General features: G+C 42.5%; 2 protein-coding genes and 1 pseudogene across 2 annotated transcripts; all 3 read left to right on the top strand.

The window, feature by feature from the left end:
- The first annotated feature begins 11,736 nt into the window (after positions 1 to 11,736).
- LOC114692358 (KH homology domain-containing protein 1-like) lies at positions 11,737 to 14,147 on the top strand. Its single transcript, XM_037199570.1, has 3 exons — positions 11,737 to 11,836; positions 12,999 to 13,193; positions 13,510 to 14,147. The coding sequence occupies exons 1-3, from the start codon at positions 11,737 to 11,739 to the stop codon at positions 13,626 to 13,628; spliced, it is 414 nt and encodes a 137-aa protein (XP_037055465.1). The 3' UTR covers positions 13,629 to 14,147.
- A 1,986-nt stretch (positions 14,148 to 16,133) lies between these two features.
- Positions 16,134 to 18,017, top strand: LOC114692357 (KH homology domain-containing protein 1-like). The gene is made up of 3 exons (XM_037199569.1): positions 16,134 to 16,233; positions 17,378 to 17,572; positions 17,889 to 18,017. The coding sequence occupies exons 1-3, from the start codon at positions 16,134 to 16,136 to the stop codon at positions 18,005 to 18,007; spliced, it is 414 nt and encodes a 137-aa protein (XP_037055464.1). The 3' UTR covers positions 18,008 to 18,017.
- Positions 18,018 to 20,227: 2,210 nt separating this feature from the next.
- LOC114692356 lies at positions 20,228 to 22,923 on the top strand (annotated as a pseudogene).
- The last annotated feature ends 392 nt before the right edge of the window (positions 22,924 to 23,315 follow it).

Genomic DNA, 23,315 nt, shown 5'->3' with positions numbered 1-23,315 from the left:
TTCCCCTATCATGTCCCCAAGGGAGTCTTGGATCCCATCCTGAGCTTCACTTTACCAGTGTTCCACTTTCTCTCCCTAGGTGAAAAGATGTTGCATCACGTCCAGAACCAAACCCTGTCCACAGCTGACTTGGATGACTCTTTCAGCATGCCCGCATACATATTTGGCCTGATTCTTTTTTTTTTTTTTTTTTTTTTTTTTTTTTTTTTGGTTTTTCGAGACAGGGTTTCTCTGTGTAGCTTTGCGCCTTTCCTGGAGCTCACTTGGTAGCCCAGGCTGGCCTCGAACTCACAGAGATCCGCCTGGCTCTGCCTCCCGAGTGCTGGGATTAAAGGCGTGCGCCACCAACGCCCGGCTTGGCCTGATTCTTGATATCGTTTTTGGGTTCTGACCTGCCTGGCCTCGACCTCACAGAGATACACCTGGCTTTGTCTCCCGAGTACTGGGATTAAAGGTGTTCACCACTGCCAGGCTCATATTTACTATATTCCACCGAGAAATTACTGTACTGTTGAAAATAATCTTGGCTTTTCAAGTATAACCTGTTTTTATGTTCATGCCATCTATATTATTTCTCCTACTGTTGTACATAAAATCTTTTTTACCTTCAAAAAAAAAGGACAAACACTATTGAATTGTTTAAGGTAACATTTATAGAATATACAAATCATGGAGACAGAAAAATTAGACATTATCTCAAGATGTAGAAGAAAGAAATAAAGAGCAATGACTTCCTAAGTACAGAATGTCTGTTTTGTGTGAGGGAAAAGTCCCACAAATGGAGAGTAGAATCAAGAAATAATATCATGAATGTATTAAATCAATAAATTAATGGAATTCATGAATATCATAAATATAATTATTGAATACATATTGTGAATGTAATCCATGAATACCATGAATGTAATTATTATCATGAGTGTAACTATCAATAAATAAATAAATAAATAAATAAATAATTAAATAAATAAAAAAACAGCGTGGCAGTGGGTGGTCCTGCACACATTTAATCACAGGCCTCAGGAAGCAGAGGCAGGCAGATCTTTGTGACTTTGAGGCCAGCCTGGTCTACAGTGCAAGATCCAGCAATGGCACTAAGCTACACAGAGCAATTCTTTCTCAAAAACCAAAAATTAAGTCAATAAAACAAATAGACAAACATACAAACACTTAATAATAAAACGAAAAATTGAAATTATATGTGAACAATGACAACATATTCCCCAAGAGCTTGTTGTCACTATTTTTTTCTATCAAACACAAACATTTCTTGAAGTGCTGGGTGGAGACGCACACCTTTAATCCTAGCACTAGGGAGGCAGAGTCAGGAGGTACCCTGTGAGTTCTAGGACAGCCAGACCGACACTAGAGAGACCCAGTCTTATATATCATGAAACAAACAAAGAAACAAAGAGAGTTAAAGAGAAAAAAGGAAATTATCGTGGCCAAGGTGGTTACCATTGCTATAAATCATGCCTGATAAATCTTGAGCCCTGAGAAATCAGTAACTTGCCAGAGATGATCAAGCATCAGAAAAAGCTGCACTGTAATAAGCGGGCCATTTTACAATGTTGCTTCAAACATCCATGCACCTAGATGCTGACATAACACAACATTCAGACTGGAATTTAGAGACGTGCACTGCAGCCTGGAGAAAGAATGTTGACTTGATAATGGTTGGTGTGAAACTTCACTGAAGGAGAAATACCTTGTCTGCATCTTGAATTTCTGCAGGCTGGGCTCAAACTCACAGGACTGCCTATCTCTGCCTCCCCAGGGTTGGGAATAAAGGCATGTACCCCTTTTCTGACTTTATTTCTCTTATTTGGGGGAGTATTATATAATTACACTATTTTAGCTCTTTCCTTTCATCCATTCCAACCCAATCACCTACCCCTCCTTGATCTCTTTCAAATTCATGGCCAATTTCATTAGCTGTCTTCACAGACATATATATATATATATGTATGTATATTTGTATGTATGTATGTATGTATGTATGTATGTATGTATGTAACGAGCTCAGCATGTTTTCCTCTACCCCCTAAGCTCTAAACTATTATCAAATAAATAATAAATGCCACCACCCTATGGGAACTAGGGATGTAGACTAGACTTACCCACAAACACTGTTTTTATAAGAAGGGCAGTTAGGGTGCTGTCATGGTGCCTCAGGTCCTTAATCCCTGCACTGTGGAGGAAGAGATGGGTGGATCTCTGTGAGAATGAGACCAACCTGATGTACATAGTAAGTCCCAGGACAGCCAGAGCTATGTAGAGAGACCTGCTCTCCAAGGAAACAAGATAAAACAAAAAAGAAATAAACAGAGGTAGCACCCGCCAAGGACCTTCCTGCTCCTGCACATTTGTCCCTCATCCACTTTTTCTTTTTGGTGTTTTGAGACAGGGTTTCTCTGTGTAGCTTTGGAGCCTGCCCTGGAACTCACTCTTTAGCACAGGGTGGCCTGGAACTCACAGAGATTCACCTGCCTCTGCCTCCCAAGTGCTGGGATTAAAGGCGTGCACCAACACCACTTGGACCTCAGCTACTTTTCTAGTTGATACTCCGGAGACTTCCTCACCCACCTTTAAGATTACCTAGAAGAAAATTAGTATTCTTGGGACTAGTGATGACCTCACTGTATTAAAAGAGTAAGCCAAGTGCTGATTGGCTGGATTAATAGGGGAAACTTAGGGATGAATCCTTTACCCTAAGGTGGGTCAAGGGCTGGGTTTTAGGAGGGAATATATTAGCCAGAACCTGGGCCCTTCTTCACAGCTACATTGGACAGTCATCTGCTTGGAGTTGCCTTATTCTGAAGTGGGAGCAATGGATCTTTTGATGGATATAGATGGTGTCAACGAGAATGCCTGCTGGACATTGCCTGAAAACTTTGATGTCCCACTTGTGACATTCATAGATGAAGCCCAGGAAGAGCACATATTTGGTAGGTGGCCTTTCCTATGTCCTCTTCCCCTCTTTCATGGTTTTCCAATCTTCTCCTTTTATGCAGTCTGTCCCAGATTCCTAGTTGTTGTGTGACACCATTCCTGGGGAGATGTGGGCAAGTATGTACTCAGCCCTGAGAGGGAACCTATACCAGCCAAGGAAGCCATCAGTAGAACTTGGTGAACCAATGAGAATTATTGGGGCTCCTTGGGGGTAGTAGTGAGGGGTTACCCACAGGAGCAGAAATGACTCCAAGACAGCTGTGTCACTAAAGCCCACCCAGTATGGGGGACAGCTCACAAGCAACTCAACATGCCATTGTGTGATCTTTCCCAGGGGCTCAGATGGTCTCTGCTTCTTTCAGACTTGTTGGACTGTGTTTCTCCCCAGCTCTGTCTGCCTCAGCCTGACTTCTGACAGTCTTTACTGCTTACCTACCCTTTTTGTTTTGTCATTGTGAGACAGAGTGTCTGTGTGTAGCCTTGGCTGTCCTGGAATCTGCTCTGTAGATCAAGATATCCCCCTGCCTCTGCCTCCAGAGTGGCGGGATTAAAGGTGTGTTTGATCACCTCCCAGTTTACTTCAGTGCACTTGGTGAGGTCTGATCAATTTTGATGGGCTTCCAGAACTTGCTTATTTCTTCTGTCTTAAGGGGCTTTCCTGGAGGACGGAGTGTGTACCTTGCCCGGTTCTTAAACATTTTGCTGGATTTTTGCTTTTGATTTTTGAGATAGTGTCCCTCTATATAGCCCTGTGTGGCCTGGAACTAGCTTTATAATCCAGGCTGCCCTTGACCTCACAAGGATGTGTCTGTCTCTTTGCTCTCAGTGCCAGCATTAAAGGAGTGGACCACCATGACAGCCACACCCTGTTCTTCTGCCACACCCTGTTTTTCTACCTCTTCTCCAACATCCACTGTATATTTTTACAGCTTCACTCAGAACAGGTTTTAATCTTGGAGGTAACTGCCACCCAAATCCAGCCTCCTCACATAGTGCTTGTGGCTTATAAATCCTTTTGTTGTATCTTGTGTGTTCAGGCCATGAAGACTTATACCTCAGAAACATCCAGCTACACAGCAACACCCTCATTCAACTGGAGAGGTGGTTTACAGCCTCAGGCCAGACTCGAGTCACTGTGGTTGGACCACTCAGAGCAAAGCGGTGGTTGATGGATATGATTCGGAGTGTGGGGAGCCAGCAAGCTTACCACCAGGCCCGAGGTAGGTGACTTTGACAGATATGCCCTTGAGGGTTGACTGCCTGACAGATAATAAATAGTTGTATGGCACCATAGATTCTGATTGAGTCTCTCAGGACTGTGGGAATCCAGATACTCCTCCAAGTCCATTCTAAGGGAAGCAGTTTTAGGTTACAGCCATTTTCATTTCCTGAGGTCTCTAAGATCCTGGGGAGGTATGAATAGATGACCTGGGTGGGTGGGCCTGGGCTTGTCTGTATTCTTCCCCTATCATGTCCCCAAGGGAGTCTTGGATCCCATCCTGAGCTTCACTTTACCAGTGTTCCACTTTCTCTCCCTAGGTGAAAAGATGTTGCATCACGTCCAGAACCAAACCCTGTCCACAGCTGACTTGGATGACTCTTTCAGCATGCCCGCATACATACTTGGCCTGATTCTTTTTTTTTTTTTTCTTTTTTTTTCTTTTTTTTTTTTTTTGGTTTTTCGAGACAGGGTTTCTCTGTGTAGCTTTGCGCCTTTCCTGGAGCTCACTTGGTAGCCCAGGCTGGCCTCGAACTCACAGAGATCCGCCTGGCTCTGCCTCCCGAGTGCTGGGATTAAAGGCGTGCGCCACCAACGCCCGGCTTGGCCTGATTCTTGATATCGTTTTTGGGTTCTGACCTGCCTGGCCTCGACCTCACAGAGATACACCTGGCTTTGTCTCCCGAGTACTGGGATTAAAGGTGTTCACCACTGCCAGGCTCATATTTACTATATTCCACCGAGAAATTACTGTACTGTTGAAAATAATCTTGGGCTTTTCAAGTATAACCTGTTTTTATGTTCATGCCATCTATATTATTTCTCCTACTGTTGTACATAAAATCTTTTTTACCTTCAAAAAAAAAGGACAAACACTATTGAATTGTTTAAGGTAACATTTATAGAATATACAAATCATGGAGACAGAAAAATTAGACATTATCTCAAGATGTAGAAGAAAGAAATAAAGAGCAATGACTTCCTAAGTACAGAATGTCTGTTTTGTGTGAGGGAAAAGTCCCACAAATGGAGAGTAGAATCAAGAAATAATATCATGAATGTATTAAATCAATAAATTAATGGAATTCATGAATATCATAAATATAATTATTGAATACATATTGTGAATGTAATCCATGAATACCATGAATGTAATTATTATCATGAGTGTAACTATCAATAAATAAATAAATAAATAAATAAATAAATAAATAAATAAATAAATAAATAGATAAAAAACAGCGTGGCAGTGGGTGGTCCTGCACACATTTAATCACAGGCCTCAGGAAGCAGAGGCAGGCAGATCTTTGTGACTTTGAGGCCAGCCTGGTCTACAGTGCAAGATCCAGCAATGGCACTAAGCTACACAGAGCAATTCTTTCTCAAAAACCAAAAATTAAGTCAATAAAACAAATAGACAAACATACAAACACTTAATAATAAAACGAAAAATTGAAATTATATGTGAACAATGACAACATATTCCCCAAGAGCTTGTTGTCACTATTTTTTTCTATCAAACACAAACATTTCTTGAAGTGCTGGGTGGAGACGCACACCTTTAATCCTAGCACTAGGGAGGCAGAGTCAGGAGGTACCCTGTGAGTTCTAGGACAGCCAGACCGACACTAGAGAGACCCAGTCTTATATATCATGAAACAAACAAAGAAACAAAGAGAGTTAAAGAGAAAAAAGGAAATTATCGTGGCCAAGGTGGTTACCATTGCTATAAATCATGCCTGATAAATCTTGAGCCCTGAGAAATCAGTAACTTGCCAGAGATGATCAAGCATCAGAAAAAGCTGCACTGTAATAAGCGGGCCATTTTTACAATGTTGCTTCAAACATCCATGCACCTAGATGCTGACATAACACAACATTCAGACTGGAATTTAGAGACGTGCACTGCAGCCTGGAGAAAGAATGTTGACTTGATAATGGTTGGTGTGAAACTTCACTGAAGGAGAAATACCTTGTCTGCATCTTGAATTTCTGCAGGCTGGGCTCAAACTCACAGGACTGCCTATCTCTGCCTCCCCAGGGTTGGGAATAAAGGCATGTACCCCCTTTTCTGACTTTATTTCTCTTATTTGGGGGAGTATTATATAATTACACTATTTTAGCTCTTTCCTTTCATCCATTCCAACCCAATCACCTACCCTCCTTGATCTCTTTCAAATTCATGGCCAATTTCATTAGCTGTCTTCACAGACATATATATATATATATATATATATATATATATATATATATGTGTGTGTATGTATATTTGTATGTATGTATGTATGTATGTATGTATGTATGTATGTATGTAACGAGCTCAGCATGTTTTCCTCTACCCCCTAAGCTCTAAACTATTATCAAATAAATAATAAATGCCACCACCCTATGGGAACTAGGGATGTAGACTAGACTTACCCACAAACACTGTTTTTATAAGAAGGGCAGTTAGGGTGCTGTCATGGTGCCTCAGGTCCTTAATCCCTGCACTGTGGAGGAAGAGATGGGTGGATCTCTTGTGAGAATGAGACCAACCTGATGTACATAGTAAGTCCCAGGACAGCCAGAGCTATGTAGAGAGACCTGCTCTCCAAGGAAACAAGATAAAACAAAAAAGAAATAAACAGAGGTAGCACCCGCCAAGGACCTTCCTGCTCCTGCACATTTGTCCCTCATCCACTTTTTCTTTTTGGTGTTTTGAGACAGGGTTTCTCTGTGTAGCTTTGGAGCCTGCCCTGGAACTCACTCTTTAGCACAGGGTGGCCTGGAACTCACAGAGATTCACCTGCCTCTGCCTCCCAAGTGCTGGGATTAAAGGCGTGCACCAACACCACTTGGACCTCAGCTACTTTTCTAGTTGATACTCCGGAGACTTCCTCACCCACCTTTAAGATTACCTAGAAGAAAATTAGTATTCTTGGGACTAGTGATGACCTCACTGTATTAAAAGAGTAAGCCAAGTGCTGATTGGCTGGATTAATAGGGGAAACTTAGGGATGAATCCTTTACCCTAAGGTGGGTCAAGGGCTGGGTTTTTGGAGGGAGTATATTAGCCAGAACCTGGGCCCTTCTTCACAGCTACATTGGACAGTCATCTGCTTGGAGTTGCCTTATTCTGAAGTGGGAGCAATGGATCTTTTGATGGATATAGATGGTGTCAACGAGAATGCCTGCTGGACATTGCCTGAAAACTTTGATGTCCCACTTGTGACATTCATAGATGAAGCCCAGGAAGAGCACATATTTGGTAGGTGGCCTTTCCTATGTCCTCTTCCCCTCTTTCATGGTTTTCCAATCTTCTCCTTTTATGCAGTCTGTCCCAGATTCCTAGTTGTTGTGTGACACCATTCCTGGGGAGATGTGGGCAAGTATGTACTCAGCCCTGAGAGGGAACCTATACCAGCCAAGGAAGCCATCAGTAGAACTTGGTGAACCAATGAGAATTATTGGGGCTCCTTGGGGGTAGTAGTGAGGGGTTACCCACAGGAGCAGAAATGACTCCAAGACAGCTGTGTCACTAAAGCCCACCCAGTATGGGGGACAGCTCACAAGCAACTCAACATGCCATTGTGTGATCTCTCCCAGGGGCTCAGATGGTCTCTGCTTCTTTCAGACTTGTTGGACTGTGTTTCTCCCCAGCTCTGTCTGCCTCAGCCTGACTTCTGACAGTCTTTACTGCTTACCTACCCTTTTTGTTTTGTCATTGTGAGACAGAGTGTCTGTGTGTAGCCTTGGCTGTCCTGGAATCTGCTCTGTAGATCAAGATATCCCCTGCCTCTGCCTCCAGAGTGGCGGGATTAAAGGTGTGTTTGATCACCTCCCAGTTTACTTCAGTGCACTTGGTGAGGTCTGATCAATTTTGATGGACTTCCAGAACTTGCTTATTTCTTCTGTCTTAAGGGGCTTTCCTGGAGGACGGAGTGTGTACCTTGCCCGGTTCTTAAACATTTTGCTGGATTTTTGCTTTTGATTTTTGAGATAGTGTCCCTCTATATAGCCCTGTGTGGCCTGGAACTAGCTTTATAATCCAGGCTGCCCTTGACCTCACAAGGATGTGTCTGTCTCTTTGCTCTCAGTGCCAGCATTAAAGGAGTGGACCACCATGACAGCCACACCCTGTTCTTCTGCCACACCCTGTTTTTCTACCTCTTCTCCAACATCCACTGTATATTTTTACAGCTTCACTCAGAACAGGTTTTAATCTTGGAGGTAACTGCCACCCAAATCCAGCCTCCTCACACAGTTCTATTGTCTTATAAATCCTTTTTTTGTATCTTGTGTGTTCAGGCCATGAAGACTTATACCTCAGAAGCATCCAGCTACACAGCAACACCCTCATTCAACTGGAGAGGTGGTTTACAGCCTCAGGCCAGACTCGAGTCACTGTGGTTGGACCACTCAGAGCAAAGCGGTGGTTGATGGATATGATTCGGAGTGTGGGGAGCCAGCAAGCTTACCACCAGGCCCGAGGTAGGTGACTTTGACAGATATGCCCTTGAGGGTTGACTGCCTGACAGATAATAAATAGTTGTATGGCACCATAGATTCTGATTGAGTCTCTCAGGACTGTGGGAATCCAGATACTCCTCCAAGTCCATTCTAAGGGAAGCAGTTTTAGGTTACAGCCATTTTCATTTCCTGAGGTCTCTAAGATCCTGGGGAGGTATGAATAGATGACCTGGGTGGGTGGGCCTGGGCTTGTCTGTATTCTTCCCCTATCATGTCCCCAAGGGAGTCTTGGATCCCATCCTGAGCTTCACTTTACCAGTGTTCCACTTTCTCTCCCTAGGTGAAAAGATGTTGCATCACGTCCAGAACCAAACCCTGTCCACAGCTGACTTGGATGACTCTTTCAGCATGCCCGCATACATACTTGGCCTGATTCTTTTTTTTTTTTTCTTTTTTTTTCTTTTTTTTTTTTTTTGGTTTTTCGAGACAGGGTTTCTCTGTGTAGCTTTGCGCCTTTCCTGGAGCTCACTTGGTAGCCCAGGCTGGCCTCGAACTCACAGAGATCCGCCTGGCTCTGCCTCCCGAGTGCTGGGATTAAAGGCGTGCGCCACCAACGCCCGGCTTGGCCTGATTCTTGATATCGTTTTTGGGTTCTGACCTGCCTGGCCTCGACCTCACAGAGATACACCTGGCTTTGTCTCCCGAGTACTGGGATTAAAGGTGTTCACCACTGCCAGGCTCATATTTACTATATTCCACCGAGAAATTACTGTACTGTTGAAAATAATCTTGGGCTTTTCAAGTATAACCTGTTTTTATGTTCATGCCATCTATATTATTTCTCCTACTGTTGTACATAAAATCTTTTTTACCTTCAAAAAAAAAGGACAAACACTATTGAATTGTTTAAGGTAACATTTATAGAATATACAAATCATGGAGACAGAAAAATTAGACATTATCTCAAGATGTAGAAGAAAGAAATAAAGAGCAATGACTTCCTAAGTACAGAATGTCTGTTTTGTGTGAGGGAAAAGTCCCACAAATGGAGAGTAGAATCAAGAAATAATATCATGAATGTATTAAATCAATAAATTAATGTAATTCATGACTATCATAAATATATTGATTGAATGAATACTGTGAATGTAATCCATGAATACCACGAATGCAATTATTATCATAAGTGTAATTTTAAATAAATAAATAAATAAATAGATAGATAAATAAATAAAAAGAGCGTGGCAGTGGGTGGTCCTGCACACATTTAATCCCAGGGCTCAGGAAGCAGAGGCAGGCAGATCTTTGTGACTTTGAGGCCAGCCTGGTCTACAGTGCAAGATCCAGCAATGGCACTTAGCTACACAGAGCAATTCTTTCTCAAAAACCAAAAATTAAGTAAATCAAACAAAGAAACAAACACTTAATTATAAAATGAAAAATTAAAATTAGATGTGAATAATGACAACATGCTCCCCACGAGCTAGTTGTCACTAAATTTTTCTATCAAACATAAACATTGCTTGAAGGGCTGCGTGGAGACGCACACCTTTAATCCTAGCACTGGGGAGGCAGAGTCAGGAGGTACCCTGTGAGTTCCAGGACAGCCAGACCTACATTAGAGAGATCCAGTCTTAAAGACATGAAACAAACAAAGAATCAAAGAGTGTTAAAGAGAAAAAAAGAAATTATCCCGGCCAAGGTGGTTACCAATACTATAAATCATGCCTGATAAATCTTGAGCCCTGAGAAATCAGTAACTTGCCAGAGATGACCAAGCATCAAAAGAGCTGCACTATAATAAGCAGGCCATTTTTACAATGTTGCTTCAGCTTCAAACATCCATGCACCTAGATGCTGACATAACACAACATTCAGACTGGAATTTAGAGACCTGCACTGCAGCCTGGAGAAAGAATGTTGACTTGATAATGGTTGGTGTGAAACTTCACTGAAGGAGAAATACCTTGTCTGCATCTTGAATTTCTGCAGGCTGGGCTCAAACTCACAGGACTGCCTATCTCTGCCTCCCCAGTGTTGGGAATAAAAAAGGCATGTACCCCCTTTTCTGACTTTATTTCTCTTATTTTGGGGAGTATTATATAATTACACCATTTTATCTCTTCCCTTTCATCCATTCCAACCCAATCACATACCCCTCCTTGATCTCTTTCAAATTCATGGCGGATTTCATTAGCTGTCTTCACAGGCATATATATATATATATATATATATATATATATATATATATATATATGTATATTTGTATGTTTGTATGTATGTAACAAGCTTAGCATGTTTTCCTCTACCCCGTAAGTTCTAAACTATGAAATTATCAAATAAATAATAAATGCCACCACCCTATAGGAACTAGGGATGTAGACTAGACTAACCCACAAACACTGTTTTTATAAGAAGAGCAGTTAGGGTGCTGTCATGGTGCCTCAGGTCCTTAATCCCTGCACTGGGGAGGAAGAGATGGGTGGATCTCTGTGAGAATGAGTCAACCTGGTGTACATAGTAAGTCCCAGGACAGCCAGAGCTATGTAGAGAGACCTAGTCTCCAAGGAAACAAGAAAAAACAAAAAAGAAATAAACAGATGTAGCACCCGATAAGGACCTTCTTGCTCCTGCACATTTGTCCCTCATCCACTTTTTCTTTTTGGTTTTTTGAGACAGAGTTTCTCTGTGTAGCTTTGGAGCCTGTCCTGGAACTCACTCTGTAGCACAGGGTGGCCTGGAACTCACACAGATCCACCTGCCTCTGCCTCCCAAGTGCTGGGATTAAAGGCGTGCACCAACACCACCTGGACCTCATCTACTTTTCTAGTTGATACTCCGGAGACTTCCTCAAGCACCTTTAAGGTTACCTAGAAGAAAATTAGTATTCCTGGGCACTAGTGATGACCTCACTGTATTAAAAGAGTAAGCCAACATCTGATTGGTTGGATTAATAATGGAAATTTAGGGATGAATCCTTATCCTAAGGTGGGTCAAGGGCTGGGATTTAGGAGGGAGTATATAAGCCAGAGCCTGGGCCCTTCTTCACAACTACATTGGACAGTCATCTGCTTGGAGTTGCCTTATTCTGAAGTGGGAGAACTCTTGTGATGGAAATGGATGGTATCAACGAGAATGCCTGGTGGACATTGCCTGAAAACTTGGATGCTCCACTTGTGACATTCATTGATGAAGCCCAGGAAGAGCACATATTTGGTAGGTGGCCTTTCCTATGTTCTCTTCCCCTCTTTGATGGTTTTCCAATCTTCTCCTTTTATGCAGTCTGTCCCAGATTCCTAGTTGTTGTGTGACACCATTCCTGGGGACATCTGGGCAAGTATGTACTCAGCCCAGAGAGGGAACCCATAACAGCAAAGGAAGCCATCAGTAGAAGTTGGTGAAGCAATGAGATTTATTGGGGCTCCTTAAAGGTAGTAGTGAGGGGTTACCCACAGAGGCAAAAATGACTCCAAGACAGCTGTGTCACTGAACCTACCCGGCATGGGTGACAGCTCAGAAGCAACTCAACATGCCATTGTGTGATCTCTCCCAGGGGCTCAGCTGGTCTCTGATTCTTTCAGACTTGATGGACTGTGTTTCTCCCCAGCTCTGTCTACCTCAGCCTGACTACTGACAGTCTTTACTGCTTACCTACCCTTTTTGTTTTCTCATTTTGAGACAGAGTTTCTGTGTGTAGCCTTGGCTGTCCTGGAATCTGCTCTGTAGATCAAGACATCCCCATGCCTCTGCCTCCAGAGTGCTGGGATTAAGGGTGTGTTTCATCACCTCCCAGTTTGCTTAACTGCACTTGGTGAGGTCTGATCAAGTTTCAGAACTTGCTTATTTCCTCTGTCTTAAGGGGCTTTCCTGCAGGATGGAGTGTGTACCTTGCCCAGTTCTTAAACATTTTGCTGGATTTTTGCTTTTGGTTTTTGAGATAGTGTCTGTCTATATAGCCCTGTGTGGCCTGGAACTAGCTTTATAATCCAGGCTGCTCTTGACCTCACAAGGATGTGTCTGTCTCTGTGCTCTGGGTGCCAGCATTAAAGGAGTGGACCACCATGACAGCCACACCCTGTTCTTCTGCCACACCCTGTTCTTCTGCCACACCCTATTTTTCTGCCACATCCCGTTCTTCTGCCACAACCTATTGTTCTGCCACACCCAATTGTTCTGCCACACCCAATTGTTCTGCCACACCCTATTGTTCTGCCACACCCTGTTCTTCTGCCACATCCTGTTCTTCTATCTCTTCTTCAACATCCACTGTCTTTTTTTACATCTTCACTCAGAACAGGTTTTAATCTTGGAGGTATCTCCCACCCAATTCCAGCCTCCTCACACAGTGCTATTGCCTTATAAATCCTTTTGTTGTATCTTGTGTGTTCAGGCCATGAGGACTTATACCTCAGAAGCATCGAGCTACACAGCAACACCCTCATTCAACTGGAGAGGTGGTTTACAGCCTCAGGCCAGACTCGAGTCTCTGTGGTTGGACCACTCAGAGCAAAGCGGTGGTTGATGGATATGATTCGGAGTGTGGGGAGCCAGCAAGCTTACCACCAGGCCCGAGGTAGGTGACTTTGACAGATATGCCCTTGAGGGTTGACTTCCTGACAGATAATAGTTGTATGGCACCATAGATTCTGATTGAGTCTCTCAGGACTGTGGGAATCCAGATGCTCCTCCAAGTCCATTCTAAGGGAAACAGTTTTAGGTTACAGCCATTTTCATTTCCTGAGGTCTCTAAGATCCTGGGGAGGTATGAAGAGATGACCTGGGTGGGTGGGCCTGGGCTTGTCTGTATTCTTCCCCTATCATGTCCACAAGGGAGTCTTGGGTCCCAGTCCTGAGCTCCACTTTACCAGTGTTCCACTTTCTCTCCCTAGGTGAAAAGATGTTGCATCGAGTCCAGAACCAACCCCTGACCAAAGCTGACTTGGATGACTCTTTCAGCATGCTCGCATACATATTTGGCCTGATTCTTGATATCGTTTTTGGGTTCTGACCTGGCTGGCTTCGACCTCACAGAGATACACCTGGCTTTGCCTCCCGAGTTCGGGGATTAAAGGAATTCCCCAGTGCGGGGATTAAAGGTGTTCACAACTGCCAGGCTCATAGTTACTATTTTCTACCGAGAAAATAATGTACTGTTGAAAATAATCCTGGACTTTTCAAGTATAACCTGATTTTATGTTCACGCTATCTGTATTATTTCTCCTGCTGTTGTACATAAAATCTTTTTTACCTTCAAAAAAAAGGACAAACACTATTGAATTGTTTAAGGTAACATATATAGAATATACAAATCATGGAGACAGAAAAATTAGACATTATCTCAAGATGTACAAGAAAGAAATAAAGGGCAATGATTTCCTAAGTAGAGAATGTCTGTTTTGTGTGAGGGAAATGTCCCACAAATGGAGAATAGAATCAAGAAACAATATCATGAATGTATTAAATCAATAAATTAATGTAATTCATGACTATCATAAATATAATGATTGAATGAATACTGTGAATGTAATCCATGAATACCACGAATGCAATTATTATCATATGTGTAATTATAAATAAATAAATAAATAAATAAATAAAAACAGCGTGGCAGTGGGTGGTCCTGCTCACATTTAATCCCAGGCCTCAGGAAGCAGAGGCAGGCAGATCTTTGTGACTTTGAGGCCAGCCTGGTCTACAGTGCAAGATCCAGCAATGGCACTTAGTTACACAGAGCAATTCTTTCTCAAAAACCAAAAATTAAGTAAATAAAACAATCAAACAAACAAACAAACACTTAATTATAAAACGAAAAATTAAAACTAGATGTGAACAATGACAACATACTCCCCACGAGCTAGTCGTCACTAATTTTTTCTATCAAACATAAACATTGCTTGAAGGGCTGGGTGGAGAAGCACACCTTTAATCCTAGCACTGGGGAGGCAGAGTCAGGAGGTACCCTGTGAGTTCCAGGACAGCCAGACCTACATTAGAGAGACCCAGTCTTATATGACATGAAATAAACAAAGAAACAAAGAGAGTTAAAGAGAAAAAAAGAAATTATCCCGGCCAAGGTGGTTACCAATACTATAAATCATGCCTGATAAATCTTGAGCCCTGAGAAATCAGTAACTTGCCAGAGATGATCAAGCATCAGAAAGAGCTGCACTATAATAAGCAGGCCATTTTTACAATGTTGCTTCAGCTTCAAACCTCCATGCACCTAGATGCTGATATAACACAACATTCAGACTGGAATTTAGAGACCTGCACTGCAGCCTGGAGAAAGAATGTTGACTTGATAATGGTTGGTGTGAAACTTCACTGAAGGAGAAATACCTTGTCTGCATCTTGAATTTCTGCAGGCTGGGCTCAAACTCACAGGACTGCCTATCTCTGCCTCCCCAGTGTTGGGAATAAAAAAGGCATGTACCCCCTTTTCTGAATTTATTTCTCTTATTTTGGGGAGTATTATATAATTACACCATTTTATCTCTTCCCTTTCATCCATTCCAACCCAATCACATACCCCTCCTTGATCTCTTTCAAATTCATGGCCGATTTCATTAGCTGTCTTCACAGGCACATATATATATATATATATATATATATATATATATATATATATATGTATATATATATATTTATTTATTTATGTATATTTGTATGTTTGTATGTATGTAACAAGCTTAGCATGTTTTCCTCTACCCCGTAAGTTCTAAACTATGAAATTATCAAATAAATAATAAATGCCACCACCCTATAGGAACTAGGGATGTAGACTAGACTAACCCACAAACACTGTTTTTATAAGAAGAGCAGTTAGGGTGCTGTCATGGTGCCTCAGGTCCTTAATCCCTGCACTGGGGAGGAAGAGATGGGTGGATCTCTGTGAGAATGAGTCAACCTGGTGTACATAGTAAGTCCCAGGACAGCCAGAGCTATGTAGAGAGACCTAGTCTCCAAGGAAACAAGAAAAAACAAAAAAGAAATAAACAGATGTAGCACCCAATAAGGACCTTCTTGCTCCTGCACATTTGTCCCTCATCCACTTTTTCTTTTTGGTTTTTTGAGACAGGTTCTCTGTGTAGCTTTGGAGCCTGTCCTGGAACTCACTCTGTAGCACAGGGTGGCCTGGAACTCACACAGATCCACCTGCCTCTGCCTCCCAAGTGCTGGGATTAAAGGCGTGCACCAACACCACCTGGACCTCATCTACTTTTCTAGTTGATACTCCGGAGACTTCCTCAAGCACCTTTAAGGTTACCTAGAAGAAAATTAGTATTCCTGGGCACTAGTGATGACCTCACTGTATTAAAAGAGTAAGCCAACATCTGATTGGTTGGATTAATAATGGAAACTTAGGGATGAATCCTTATCCTAAGGTGGGTCAAGGGCTGGGATTTAGGAGGGAGTATATAAGCCAGAGCCTGGGCCCTTCTTCACAACTACATTGGACAGTCATCTGCTTGGAGTTGCCTTATTCTGAAGTGGGAGAACTCTTGTGATGGAAATGGATGGTATCAACGAGAATGCCTGGTGGACATTGCCTGAAAACTTTGATGCTCCACTTGTGACATTCATTGATGAAGCCCAGGAAGAGCACATATTTGGTAGGTGGCCTTTCCTATGTCCTCTTCCCCTCTTTCATGGTTTTCCAATCTTCTCCTTTTATGCAGTCTGTCCCAGATTCCTAGTTGTTGTGTGACACCATTCCTGGGGACATCTGGGCAAGTATGTACTCAGCCCAGAGAGGGAACCCATAACAGCAAAGGAAGCCATCAGTAGAAGTTGGTGAAGCAATGAGATTTATTGGGGCTCCTTAAAGGTAGTAGTGAGGGGTTACCCACAGAGGCAAAAATGACTCCAAGACAGCTGTGTCACTGAACCTACCCGGCATGGGTGACAGCTCAGAAGCAACTCAACATGCCATTGTGTGATCTCTCCCAGGGGCTCAGCTGGTCTCTGATTCTTTCAGACTTGATGGACTGTGTTTCTCCCCAGCTCTGTCTACCTCAGCCTGACTACTGACAGTCTTTACTGCTTACCTACCCTTTTTGTTTTCTCATTTTGAGACAGAGTTTCTGTGTGTAGCCTTGGCTGTCCTGGAATCTGCTCTGTAGATCAAGACATCCCCATGCCTCTGCCTCCAGAGTGCTGGGATTAAGGGTGTGTTTCATCACCTCCCAGTTTGCTTAACTGCACTTGGTGAGGTCTGATCAAGTTTCAGAACTTGCTTATTTCCTCTGTCTTAAGGGGCTTTCCTGCAGGATGGAGTGTGTACCTTGCCCAGTTCTTAAACATTTTGCTGGATTTTTGCTTTTGGTTTTTGAGATAGTGTCTGTCTATATAGCCCTGTGTGGCCTGGAACTAGCTTTATAATCCAGGCTGCTCTTGACCTCACAAGGATGTGTCTGTCTCTGTGCTCTGGGTGCCAGCATTAAAGGAGTGGACCACCATGACAGCCACACCCTGTTCTTCTGCCACACCCTGTTCTTCTGCCACACCCTATTTTTCTGCCACATCCCGTTCTTCTGCCACAACCTATTGTTCTGCCACACCCAATTGTTCTGCCACACCCTATTGTTCTGCCACACCCTGTTCTTCTGCCACATCCTGTTCTTCTATCTCTTCTTCAACATCCACTGTCTTTTTTTACATCTTCACTCAGAACAGGTTTTAATCTTGGAGGTATCTCCCACCCAATTCCAGCCTCCTCACACAGTGCTATTGCCTTATAAATCCTTTTGTTGTATCTTGTGTGTTCAGGCCATGAGGACTTATACCTCAGAAGCATCGAGCTACACAGCAACACCCTCATTCAACTGGAGAGGTGGTTTACAGCCTCAGGCCAGACTCGAGTCACTGTGGTTGGACCACTCAGAGCAAAGCGGTGGTTGATGGATATGATTCGGAGTGTGGGGAGCCAGCAAGCTTACCACCAGGCCCGAGGTAGGTGACTTTGACAGATATGCCCTTGAGGGTTGACTTCCTGACAGATAATAGTTGTATGGCACCATAGATTCTGATTGAGTCTCTCAGGACTGTGGGAATCCAGATGCTCCTCCAAGTCCATTCTAAGGGAAACAGTTTTAGGTTACAGCCATTTTCATTTCCTGAGGTCTCTAAGATCCTGGGGAGGTATGAAGAGATGACCTGGGTGGGTGGGCCTGGGCTTGTCTGTATTCTTCCCCTATCATGTCCACAAGGGAGTCTTGGGTCCCAGTCCTGAGCTCCACTTTACCAGTGTTCCACTTTCTCTCCCTAGGTGAAAAGATGTTGCATCGAGTCCAGAACCAACCCCTGACCAAAGCTGACTTGGATGACTCTTTCAGCATGCTCGCATACATATTTGGCCTGATTCTTGATATCGTTTTTGGGTTCTGACCTGGCTGGCTTCGACCTCACAGAGATACACCTGGCTTTGCCTCCCGAGTTCGGGGATTAAAGGAATTCCCAGTGCGGGGATTAAAGGTGTTCACAACTGCCAGGCTCATAGTTACTATTTTCTACCGAGAAAATAATGTACTGTTGAAAATAATCCTGGACTTTTCAAGTATAACCTGATTTTATGTTCACGCTATCTGTATTATTTCTCCTGCTGTTGTACATAAAATCTTTTTTACCTTCAAAAAAAAGGACAAACACTATTGAATTGTTTAAGGTAACATATATAGAATATACAAATCATGGAGACAGAAAAATTAGACATTATCTCAAGATGTACAAGAAAGAAATAAAGGGCAATGATTTCCTAAGTAGAGAATGTCTGTTTTGTGTGAGGGAAATGTCCCACAAATGGAGAATAGAATCAAGAAACAATATCATGAATGTATTAAATCAATAAATTAATGTAATTCATGACTATCATAAATATAATGATTGAATGAATACTGTGAATGTAATCCATGAATACCACGAATGCAATTATTATCATATGTGTAATTATAAATAAATAAATAATAAATAAATAAATAAATAAATAAATAAATAAATAAATAAATAAATAAAAACAGCGTGGCAGTGGGTGGTCCTGCTCACATTTAATCCCAGGCCTCAGGAAGCAGAGGCAGGCAGATCTTTGTGACTTTGAGGCCAGCCTGGTCTACAGTGCAAGATCCAGCAATGGCACTTAGTTACACAGAGCAATTCTTTCTCAAAAACCAAAAATTAAGTAAATAAAACAATCAAACAAACAAACAAACACTTAATTATAAAACGAAAAATTAAAACTAGATGTGAACAATGACAACATACTCCCCACGAGCTAGTCGTCACTAATTTTTTCTATCAAACATAAACATTGCTTGAAGGGCTGGGTGGAGAAGCACACCTTTAATCCTAGCACTGGGGAGGCAGAGTCAGGAGGTACCCTGTGAGTTCCAGGACAGCCAGACCTACATTAGAGAGACCCAGTCTTATATGACATGAAATAAACAAAGAAACAAAGAGAGTTAAAGAGAAAAAAAGAAATTATCCCGGCCAAGGTGGTTACCAATACTATAAATCATGCCTGATAAATCTTGAGCCCTGAGAAATCAGTAACTTGCCAGAGATGACCAAGCATCAGAAAGAGCTGCACTATAATAAGCAGGCCATTTTTACAATGTTGCTTCAGCTTCAAACATCCATGCACCTAGATGCTGACATAACACAACATTCAGACTGGAATTTAGAGACCTGCACTGCAGCCTGGAGAAAGAATGTTGACTTGATAATGGTTGGTGTGAAACTTCACTGAAGGAGAAATACCTTGTCTGCATCTTGAATTTCTGCAGGCTGGGCTCAAACTCACAGGACTGCCTATCTCTGCCTCCCCAGTGTTGGGAATAAAAAGGCATGTACCCCCTTTTCTGACTTTATTTCTCTTATTTTGGGGAGTATTATATAATTACACCATTTTATCTCTTCCCTTTCATCCATTCCAACCCAATCACATACCCTCCTTGATCTCTTTCAAATTCATGGCGGATTTCATTAGCTGTCTTCACAGGCACATATATATATATATATATATATATATATATATATATATATATGTATATATATATTTATTTATTTATGTATATTTGTATGTTTGTATGTATGTAACAAGCTTAGCATGTTTTCCTCTACCCCGTAAGTTCTAAACTATGAAATTATCAAATAAATAATAAATGCCACCACCCTATAGGAACTAGGGATGTAGACTAGACTAACCCACAAACACTGTTTTTATAAGAAGAGCAGTTAGGGTGCTGTCATGGTGCCTCAGGTCCTTAATCCCTGCACTGGGGAGGAAGAGATGGGTGGATCTCTGTGAGAATGAGTCAACCTGGTGTACATAGTAAGTCCCAGGACAGCCAGAGCTATGTAGAGAGACCTAGTCTCCAAGGAAACAAGAAAAAACAAAAAAGAAATAAACAGATGTAGCACCCAATAAGGACCTTCTTGCTCCTGCACATTTGTCCCTCATCCACTTTTTCTTTTTGGTTTTTTGAGACAGAGGTTCTCTGTGTAGCTTTGGAGCCTGTCCTGGAACTCACTCTGTAGCACAGGGTGGCCTGGAACTCACACAGATCCACCTGCCTCTGCCTCCCAAGTGCTGGGATTAAAGGCGTGCACCAACACCACCTGGACCTCATCTACTTTTCTAGTTGATACTCCGGAGACTTCCTCAAGCACCTTTAAGGTTACCTAGAAGAAAATTAGTATTCCTGGGCACTAGTGATGACCTCACTGTATTAAAAGAGTAAGCCAACATCTGATTGGTTGGATTAATAATGGAAACTTAGGGATGAATCCTTATCCTAAGGTGGGTCAAGGGCTGGGATTTAGGAGGGAGTATATAAGCCAGAGCCTGGGCCCTTCTTCACAACTACATTGGACAGTCATCTGCTTGGAGTTGCCTTATTCTGAAGTGGGAGAACTCTTGTGATGGAAATGGATGGTATCAACGAGAATGCCTGGTGGACATTGCCTGAAAACTTTGATGCTCCACTTGTGACATTCATTGATGAAGCCAGGAAGAGCACATATTTGGTAGGTGGCCTTTCCTATGTCCTCTTCCCCTCTTTCATGGTTTTCCAATCTTCTCCTTTTATGCAGTCTGTCCCAGATTCCTAGTTGTTGTGTGACACCAGTCCTGGGGACATCTGGGCAAGTATGTACTCAGCCCAGAGAGGGAACCCATAACAGCAAAGGAAGCCATCAGTAGAAGTTGGTGAAGCAATGAGATTTATTGGGGCTCCTTAAAGGTAGTAGTGAGGGGTTACCCACAGAGGCAAAAATGACTCCAAGACAGCTGTGTCACTGAACCTACCCGGCATGGGTGACAGCTCAGAAGCAACTCAACATGCCATTGTGTGATCTCTCCCAGGGGCTCAGCTGGTCTCTGATTCTTTCAGACTTGATGGACTGTGTTTCTCCCCAGCTCTGTCTACCTCAGCCTGACTACTGACAGTCTTTACTGCTTACCTACCCTTTTTGTTTTCTCATTTTGAGACAGAGTTTCTGTGTGTAGCCTTGGCTGTCCTGGAATCTGCTCTGTAGATCAAGACATCCCCATGCCTCTGCCTCCAGAGTGCTGGGATTAAGGGTGTATTTCATCACCTCCCAGTTTGCTTAACTGCACTTGGTGAGGTCTGATCAAGTTTCAGAACTTGCTTATTTCCTCTGTCTTAAGGGGCTTTCCTGCAGGATGGAGTGTGTACCTTGCCCAGTTCTTAAACATTTTGCTGGATTTTTGCTTTTGGTTTTTGAGATAGTGTCTGTCTATATAGCCCTGTGTGGCCTGGAACTAGCTTTATAATCCAGGCTGCTCTTGACCTCACAAGGATGTGTCTGTCTCTGTGCTCTGGGTGCCAGCATTAAAGGAGTGGACCACCATGACAGCCACACCCTGTTCTTCTGCCACACCCTGTTCTTCTGCCACACCCTATTTTTCTGCCACATCCCGTTCTTCTGCCACAACCTATTGTTCTGCCACACCCAATTGTTCTGCCACAACCAATTATTCTGCCACACCTTATTGTTCTGCCATACCCTGTTCTTCTGCCACATCCTGTTCTTCTATCTCTTCTTCAACATCCACTGTCTTTTTTTACAGCTTCACTCAGAACAGGTTTTAATTTTGGAGGTAACTGCCACCCAAATCCAGCCTCCTCACATAGTGCTTGTGGCTTATAAATCCTTTTGTTGTATCTTGTGTGTTCAGGCCATGAGGACTTATACCTCAGAAGCATCGAGCTACACAGCAACACCCTCATTCAACTGGAGAGGTGGTTTACAGCCTCAGGCCAGACTCGAGTCACTGTGGTTGGACCACTCAGAGCAAAGCGGTGGTTGATGGATATGATTCGGAGTGTGGGGAGCCAGCAAGCTTACCACCAGGCCCGAGGTAGGTGACTTTGACAGATATGCCCTTGAGGGTTGACTTCCTGACAGATAATAGTTGTATGGCACCATAGATTCTGATTGAGTCTCTCAGGACTGTGGGAATCCAGATGCTCCTCCAAGTCCATTCTAAGGGAAACAGTTTTAGGTTACAGCCATTTTCATTTCCTGAGGTCTCTAAGATCCTGGGGAGGTATGAAGAGATGACCTGGGAGGGTGGGCCTGGGCTTGTCTGTATTCTTCCCCTATCATGTCCACAAGGGAGTCTTGGGTCCCAGTCCTGAGCTCCACTTTACCAGTGTTCCACTTTCTCTCCCTAGGTGAAAAGATGTTGCATCGAGTCCAGAACCAACCCCTGACCAAAGCTGACTTGGATGACTCTTTCAGCATGCTCGCATACATATTTGGCCTGATTCTTGATATCGTTTTTGGGTTCTGACCTGGCTGGCTTCGACCTCACAGAGATACACCTGGCTTTGCCTCCCGAGTTCGGGGATTAAAGGAGTTCCCCAGTGCGGGGATTAAAGGTGTTCACAACTGCCAGGCTCATAGTTACTATATTCTACCGAGAAAATAATGTACTGTTGAAAATAATCCTGGACTTTTCAAGTATAACCTGATTTTATGTTCACGCTATCTGTATTATTTCTCCTGCTGTTGTACATAAAATCTTTTTTACCTTCAAAAAAAAGGACAAACACTATTGAATTGTTTAAGGTAACATATATAGAATATACAAATCATGGAGACAGAAAAATTAGACATTATCTCAAGATGTACAAGAAAGAAATAAAGGGCAATGATTTCCTAAGTAGAGAATGTCTGTTTTGTGTGAGGGAAATGTCCCACAAATGGAGAATAGAATCAAGAAACAATATCATGAATGTATTAAATCAATAAATTAATGTAATTCATGACTATCATAAATATAATGATTGAATGAATGCTGTGAATGTAACCCATGAATACCATGAATGCAATTATTATCATGAGTGTAATTATAAATAAATAAATAATAAATAAATAAATAAATAGATAAATAAATAAAAACAGCGTGGCAGTGGGTGGTCCTGCTCACATTTAATCCCAGGCCTCAGGAAGCAGAGGCAGGCAGATCTTTGTGACTTTGAGGCCAGCCTGGTCTTCAGTGCAAGATCCAGCAATGGCACTTAGCTACACAGAGCAATTCTTTCTCAAAAACCAAAAATTAAGTAAATAAAACAAACAAACAAACACTTAATTATAAAAGGAAAAATTAAAATTAGATGTGAACAATGACAACATACTCCTCATGAGCTAGTCGTCACTAATTTTTTCTATC

The sequence above is a fragment of the Peromyscus leucopus genome, chromosome 16_21, assembly GCF_004664715.2.
Source record: "Peromyscus leucopus breed LL Stock chromosome 16_21, UCI_PerLeu_2.1, whole genome shotgun sequence".
Lineage (NCBI taxonomy): Eukaryota > Metazoa > Chordata > Mammalia > Rodentia > Cricetidae > Peromyscus > Peromyscus leucopus.
Note: the sequence above shows the minus strand (reverse complement) of the source record. Positions and strands in the feature narration are given on the sequence as shown.

What these genes read in the sequence shown, in the direction of transcription:
- LOC114692357 (XM_037199569.1), top strand. Translation starts at nt 16,134, where the DNA reads ATGGATGGTATCAACGAGAATGCCTGGTGGACATTGCCTGAAAACTTT. An exon ending in CCAGGAAGAGCACATATTTG is followed by an intron (nt 16,234 to 17,377) that starts GTAGGTGGCCTT and finishes TTTTGTTGTATC; the next exon opens with TTGTGTGTTCAGGCCATGAG. An exon ending in AGCTTACCACCAGGCCCGAG is followed by an intron (nt 17,573 to 17,888) that starts GTAGGTGACTTT and finishes TTCTCTCCCTAG; the next exon opens with GTGAAAAGATGTTGCATCGA.
- LOC114692358 (XM_037199570.1), top strand. Translation starts at nt 11,737, where the DNA reads ATGGATGGTATCAACGAGAATGCCTGGTGGACATTGCCTGAAAACTTG. An exon ending in CCAGGAAGAGCACATATTTG is followed by an intron (nt 11,837 to 12,998) that starts GTAGGTGGCCTT and finishes TTTTGTTGTATC; the next exon opens with TTGTGTGTTCAGGCCATGAG. An exon ending in AGCTTACCACCAGGCCCGAG is followed by an intron (nt 13,194 to 13,509) that starts GTAGGTGACTTT and finishes TTCTCTCCCTAG; the next exon opens with GTGAAAAGATGTTGCATCGA.